The sequence below is a fragment of the Fonticula alba genome, assembly GCF_000388065.1.
Source record: "Fonticula alba strain ATCC 38817 unplaced genomic scaffold supercont2.2, whole genome shotgun sequence".
NCBI lineage: Eukaryota > Rotosphaerida > Fonticulaceae > Fonticula > Fonticula alba.
Genome location: NW_009242972.1, coordinates 2,041,637 through 2,047,543, shown reverse-complemented (window position 1 = coordinate 2,047,543; position 5,907 = coordinate 2,041,637). Strand labels below are relative to the sequence as shown.

The window sequence follows — 5,907 nt, the reverse complement described above, 5'->3', positions numbered from 1 at the left end:
GGCGCGCGTGTGCGTGTGCGTGGGCGTGGGCGTGTGTGGGTGGGTGGGTGGGTGTGCTCGGCACAGGCGAGGAGGGGAGGGGAGATGCCGCAGCCTCAGGGCACAGGGCCGCCGAGGCTCCCAGGGGGCCGGGTTATCAAGCTTTCCCAGGGGCGGGCCTAGGGCCAACGGTCCGGCGGTCGCGCCAGTCTCGGTCGATGGCGGGAATTTAAAAATAACGCCCCCGTGATCCGGCGCGAGTCACATGCGCGCCTCCGAATGGGGAAGTTGCCTCTTTCCGAGGCCCGCCGGGGCGGTCTCTGTCGGCCGCGGGCGGGCGCGCGGGCGGGCGGGCGGGCGGAGGGAATGTCCGCCACGCTGGGACCTGGAGAATGCCAAGGGGGCCTTCTCTCGGCCCGCTGCTGGCAGGCGCCGGCGCCCGCCAGGCCGAGGCTGGGCTCGTGCGCCCCTGCCGCCCCCCCCCCCCCCCTCGCCGTCTCGGGGGAGGTGACCATCTTCCAGCCGGGCGGCGGTTTCCCGGGGGGCGGGGGTCGCCCCGATGGCAGGTGGGTGTAGATTTCCCCTCACCCACATCGGTCCCCCGCCCCCCCACGCCGGCGGGTGATCGGGTCGGGCAGCCTCCCTCAAGAAGGCGACCGGCGGGCCGGCGGGCGTATCTCTCCCTCTTTCCCCTCCCCCTCCTTGCGTCCACAGAGGCACACGCTCCCCTCCCCATCGCCCCTCGCCTGCCCTTGCGCCACCCCCCGCCGCGACAATGTCCTCCGACCCCCCGCCGCCGTCCTACAGCGAGATCTACCCGGCGCCGGCGGTGCTGACTGGCGTGCCGGCGCCGGCGCCGGCGCCGGCGAGGCCGCTGTATCCCACCGTCGGGCCCCCCTCCGCCGGGGGGAGCCACTACACGGCCGACAGCTCGGAGTGGTTTCTCACCCCGGCGGCCCGGGCGCCAGGCGGTTCTGGCACTTCGCCGGTCCCCGGGGCATCGGCCCCCGGCGGGCCTCCCTCCCCCGGCGGGACACGGCCCTTCACGCACGAGGCGGCCACTGCCCTGTGGACCCTGCTGGTGCAGGGCCGCGCGTTCGGGGACAAGGTGGACCCCGGCTGGCTGGCCTCGGTCAACCAGCTCATCGCGCCGTATGCCATCCCCTGGGAGTTCCTGCTGCAGGTGTTCGTCAAGGGCGTGTGCACCTCGGACTCGATGCGGTGCGTTGCGCCGCGCACATGCGCCCAATTGCGTCCCCCCCCACCCCCCCCCCCCCCCGCCCCCTCGCCGCCATGTGCTCTAACGCCGCTGTCCCCGGGGCCGGTCGTCCGGTGGGCCGGGCCAATGCGCCGTCGGTCCAGCTTCGCCGTCATCAATGCCTTTGCCCCGCGCCTGGCCACGAAGTTCACCTCGCTCAATGACATCCAGGCTGTCCTGAAAACGGTGTCGGTCAACTCCAACCGGGCCCAGGCCCTGTGTGCCATGCTGCCGGCCATCGACCCGGTTCCCCTGGGCCTGGAGCCCTGCCTGGAGCTGGCCCTTTGGATCAGCCCCTGCTCCGAGCAGATGGTCCTGGTGCTGCGGTCGCTGCTGCAGCGCCTGGTCCTGCCCGGGCCCGGGGCCGCTGCCACCGCCGCCCGGCAGACCTACTTCCCCCGGATCCCGTATGCCTACATGCACCGGCTGGTGGCCGGGCTCTGTGCATCCGGGCACTCGGCCGTCTTCCTGGCGGCCTTCCTCACGGAGTTTGCCTTCCTCCTCCCCGGGGGGGCGTGCCTGTCGCGCTTTGCGCTCGGGTCGGTCGGCCAGACGTGCATCATTGTGGCCAACCAGACGGTCTTCGCCGGGGCCCTGGCGCACCACCATGTTCCAGATCCGCTCGCACATCAGGAAGCCACCCGGCTGGTGGAGCTGGTTCTGCAGCATTGCCACACGGTGCGTGTGGTTGCTTGGGTGTCTGCTTGGGTGTCTGCTTGGGTGTCTGCTTGGCTGCTTGGCTGCTTGGCTGCTTGGCTGCTTGGCTGCTTGGCTGCTTGGCTGCTTGGCTGCTTGGCTGTCCGCTTGCTTGCTCGCCCGCTTGGCTGCTTGCTCGCCCGCCTGCTTGCCTGCTCGCCCGCCTGCTTGCCTGCTCGCCCGCCTGCTTGCTTGCTTGCTCGCCCGCTTGCTTGATTCCCCGCTTGCTTGATTCCCCGCTTGCTTGTTTGCCTGCTTGGCTGCCTACATGTTACTTTTCCTTCTTCCTTTCTCCACCACTTACTCTGCTTCCGGCCGCTTCCCCCCCCCCCCTCCCCCCGACGTCCAGGTTGATGACCATCTGCTTGTTGCTCTCGACATGATCTTGCGGACGCTGTCCCCCGCACCGGCCGGGCTGCTGGGCGGCAAGATTGCAGCTCACCCGCCTGATCTTTTCGTCCCGCCGGTGGCCTCCCTCCGCCAGTGGTACCACTTCCTGGGCCTTCGAAAGTCCCCGCCCCAGTTGCAGGCGGTGCGTCTGCCGGCCATCGTGCTGCCCTCCGCCCCCCCCCCCCCCCCCCTCCCTCTCTCCCTCTCTCCCCCTCCCTCGCGCATCCCATGTCCTCGCACACGCAAGCGCCTGCCGGTGTACTTGTCGAATGCTGACCCCCCCCCCTCCCCCCCGCAGATCTTGGTGGCCCTCCACAAGTGCTCGAGCGCCTTCCTGGAGGACATCCTGGCACGGTCCGACAGCGTGCCCGAGGGCTACCTCCTCACGGATGTGCTCCAGCTGTTTCCCATCTCCCAGCGGCTGGACGTCTTCCAGCTACTCATCCGCATGGTGGATGGCCCGTGCGTGACGCTGGCATTTCCCACCCCCACACCATATGGCACCGCCTCGCATGATGCCCCCTGCTTCGGCCACTGACTTGCTTTGCCGGCCGGCAGCCTCTCCCCGGCGTTGGCCATTGCCATCCTCGGGGTGCTCTCCTCGCAGGCGGCCAAGGCCGCCGAGGTTGTCACCCGCCTGATCCCCTTGTACGCGCGCATGCCCACATGCATGGCTCCCTCCTGTAGCTCCTGCTCCATGATGGGCCCCTTCCATGGCTTCTAACCCGTGTCGATTGCCCCTCCCCGCTCCTCGGCGGCACCTATGACCTCGGTAGCCTGCACTCCCTCAGTGCGATGGACTGCTCGGAACTCCTGGCCTTCTGCCCGCTCAACACCCGGTCATACCTGCTGCACATGGTGTGCCCGCTGCCGGCTGCCTCGCCACCGGCGTCGCCTCAGCTGCCGGTTGCCGTGCCGCCGCCCACCCACGGCAAGCCTCCGGCCGGCCCGACCAAGGACGAGCTGGACAAGGTGGCGCAGCGTCTGGCCCGGCTGACCTCCGGAGATGGAGGGTCGCCGCCGGCCCTGCTGCTTTCCACTCCGGCAGCGGTGTCCCCGTGGCGCCGGCGCCGGCGCCGGCGCCGCCGCAGCCGGCCAACTGCTCGCTCCTGGATCGGACCATCATCAATGATGGCAACGACGCGCGCATCCTGCTGCTGGCCTTCCCGACGGCCGAGCGCGAGGCGCTGATCAGTGCCCTGGCCCCGCGGTGCGTCCTCGCCCTCCCTCCCCCCCCCCCCCGCGGGCACACCCCGCGCTCCCCCCCCCCCCCCCCCCCCTGTCCGACATGCTCGCCCCGCTTTCGTCCCTGCGTCGGGCGCTAACCCCGTGCTCGGCCGCCGCCCCGCTTGCCGGCAGTGTGCCCTCTCTCTTGTGTGTGGAGCTCATGCACCTGATGCTCCTGTTCTCCCAAAGCCCCCGGCGGCTCTTCCTCTTCGAGCACCTGCATCACAAGGTGTCGGACCCGGAGAACCTGTCCCGGTTGTTGACCCCGCCCAATGTGGCCCCAGCCGCCTCCCTGTCCCCGACATTGAAGATCAACACGGCCGACCTCGGGGGCGTCAGCCTGCTGGCGGAGGATGCCAAGCGCGCGCAGCAGCTCCTCCACTTGCACCTGTCGTCGCTGGGCCTGCTGAAGTGATGGGGCCCCCGCCCGCCCGTGTGTGTGTGTGTACGCGCACGCGCGCACGTCGGCCTGCTGGCTGGTGTGTCCCTCCCCCCCTCCCCCTGGCGCGAGCCCCCCCTCCAAATACACTCCCCATCTCAAGAACACCCACACTGCCCCGAGCGTGGGGACAGCCCGCATATGTGCAAGGTCTAAGAGTGCATTTCATGGCCGAGGGCGCGCCGGGGCACACGCACACGCCCCCACTAGGACAGGAGCGCCGCGCAGATGGCATCCGCGCTGCATTTGCGCAGATCCACATAGTGCTGGCCCACGCCGACGAAGAGGATGGGCTGACCGCTGGTCCAGGTGAGGGCCAGCGCCGCGCCCACCTGGTCCTCGACCGTGTCGAACTTGGAGAGGATGATGCCGTCGATACCGCGCGCATTGGCCGAGCCGCCGCCGCCGGCGGTCTGCTGGCGCAGGATCCGGGAAAACTCCCGGAGCTGGTCCACGCCGTCATGCCCGACCAGGGCCTCGCCAACGAAGAGCACCCGGTCCGGCTGGTTGATCTGCACCAGCCGGGCCAGCCCCTGCATGAGGCTGCGATTGTGCTGCATCCGGCCGGCCGTGTCCACCAGCACCACGTCAAAGGCGTGGGCCCGGGCGTGGCGGATGGCATGGCGCGCCACCTCCGCCGGGTCCGAGCTGTACCCCTGGGCGAAGAGCTCGATGAGGCTGGCCTGGGCATCGAGCCCGGCGTCGGCCGACAACTGCGACAGGTTGTCCACATGCCGGCGGAGCTGCTCCACGGCCCCGGACCGGAAGGTGTCGCACGCGGCCACCAGCACCCGGAGGCCATTCTGCAGCAGCAGGAAGGCCACCTTGGACAGGCTGGTGGACTTGCCCACGCCGTTGACCCCGCAGAAGGTGATGACGAAGGGGCGCCGCTCGCGCTCGCGCACCAGCAGGATGTCGCGCAGGAGGTTGGTCGACGCCCCGGGGGTGAGGATCCGCTGGAGGCTCGGCACCAGGGCATCGCGGATGACCTGCTGCACGCTTTGGAAGGGCCCGACCTGGGTGCCGAGCAGGCGCCCCCGGGCCCCGGCCACCAGCTCCTCGGCCAGGTCGGCTGGGACATTCTTGGCCACCAGATGCCGGCGGATTTCCTCCAGCGCCGGGTCCAGCCGGGCCTCGGTCAGGTCCCCGCGCAGGGCCGCCGAGAAGGACCCGAACAGGCCATTCAGCAGGGAGGCCGGCTTGCTGGCGGGGGGGGCGGCCCCGGCGGGCCCGGTGCCGAGGTCCTGGGCGTCGAGGACGTCGCCAGGGCGCCCGGCACGGCGCTGCCGGGCCGCCGCCAGCAGGGCCTCCTGCGCCGGGCCGATCAGATCCACGGCCGGGGGCCCGGGGGTTTGCGGCGAGCCGGGCGCGCTGCCGTCCTCCGCCAGGGAGCCTGTGTGGTCGGAGAAGTCCAGCGCGGCGGCCGACGCGGAGTTGGGCCGCTTGGACGGGGCCATGCGCTTCTTCTTGGAGGGGGTGTCCGCCACGCTGGTGGGGGGGGGGGGGCGGGGAGGCGCGGGAGGGAAGCCCCTCTGGTTAGTGGCGACCAGGGGCCATGACCGCCGGAAGGCGAGGGGGGCAGGAGGGGAGTCACGCACCCGGTCGGGCCGCCGGGTGTCCGGGCGGGGGAAGCCACCGGGCCGGGGGCGCCGCGGCGGCCACGGCGCCCGGGCCCCGGGCTGAATGGCGCGTCCGGGCCATCGCCGGCCGCCTGCGGGCCGAGGTCCTCGAAGTCATACACCAGCCGGGTGAAGGTCCCGGTGAAGGCCTCGAAGCTGGGCAGACCATCGGCCGAGGGGGTGTCGGCGCCGCTGGCCCGATCAGCCTCGTACACCTGGGCAAACTCCGCCTGGCACCGGAGGAGGAGCTGGTGCGCATAGATCACCGGGTTCACCTGGTCCACGACGGCCTGAATCGG

General features: G+C 71.1%; 2 protein-coding genes across 2 annotated transcripts in view; one reads left to right on the top strand and one right to left on the bottom strand.

Moving 5' to 3' along the window:
• Nucleotides 1-654: 654 nt before the first annotated feature.
• H696_01452 (hypothetical protein) lies at nucleotides 655-3,965 on the top strand (the record flags this gene model as incomplete). The annotated part of the gene is made up of 8 exons (XM_009495347.1): nucleotides 655-1,200; nucleotides 1,342-1,915; nucleotides 2,283-2,465; nucleotides 2,622-2,785; nucleotides 2,882-2,971; nucleotides 3,100-3,373; nucleotides 3,415-3,533; nucleotides 3,683-3,965. The coding sequence occupies exons 1-8, from the start codon at nucleotides 755-757 to the stop codon at nucleotides 3,963-3,965; spliced, it is 2,133 nt and encodes a 710-aa protein (XP_009493622.1). The 5' UTR covers nucleotides 655-754.
• Nucleotides 3,966-4,195: 230 nt separating this feature from the next.
• The window catches only part of H696_01451 (fused signal recognition particle receptor), a gene marked incomplete at both ends in the record, with an annotated part of 2,645 nt that continues 933 nt past the window's right edge, over nucleotides 4,196-5,907 (bottom strand). The window contains 2 exons of the mRNA XM_009495346.1: nucleotides 4,196-5,477; nucleotides 5,588-5,898. Coding sequence (XP_009493621.1) covers nucleotides 4,196-5,477; nucleotides 5,588-5,898 — 1,593 coding nt within the window. The remainder of the gene's footprint in view (nucleotides 5,478-5,587; nucleotides 5,899-5,907) is intronic.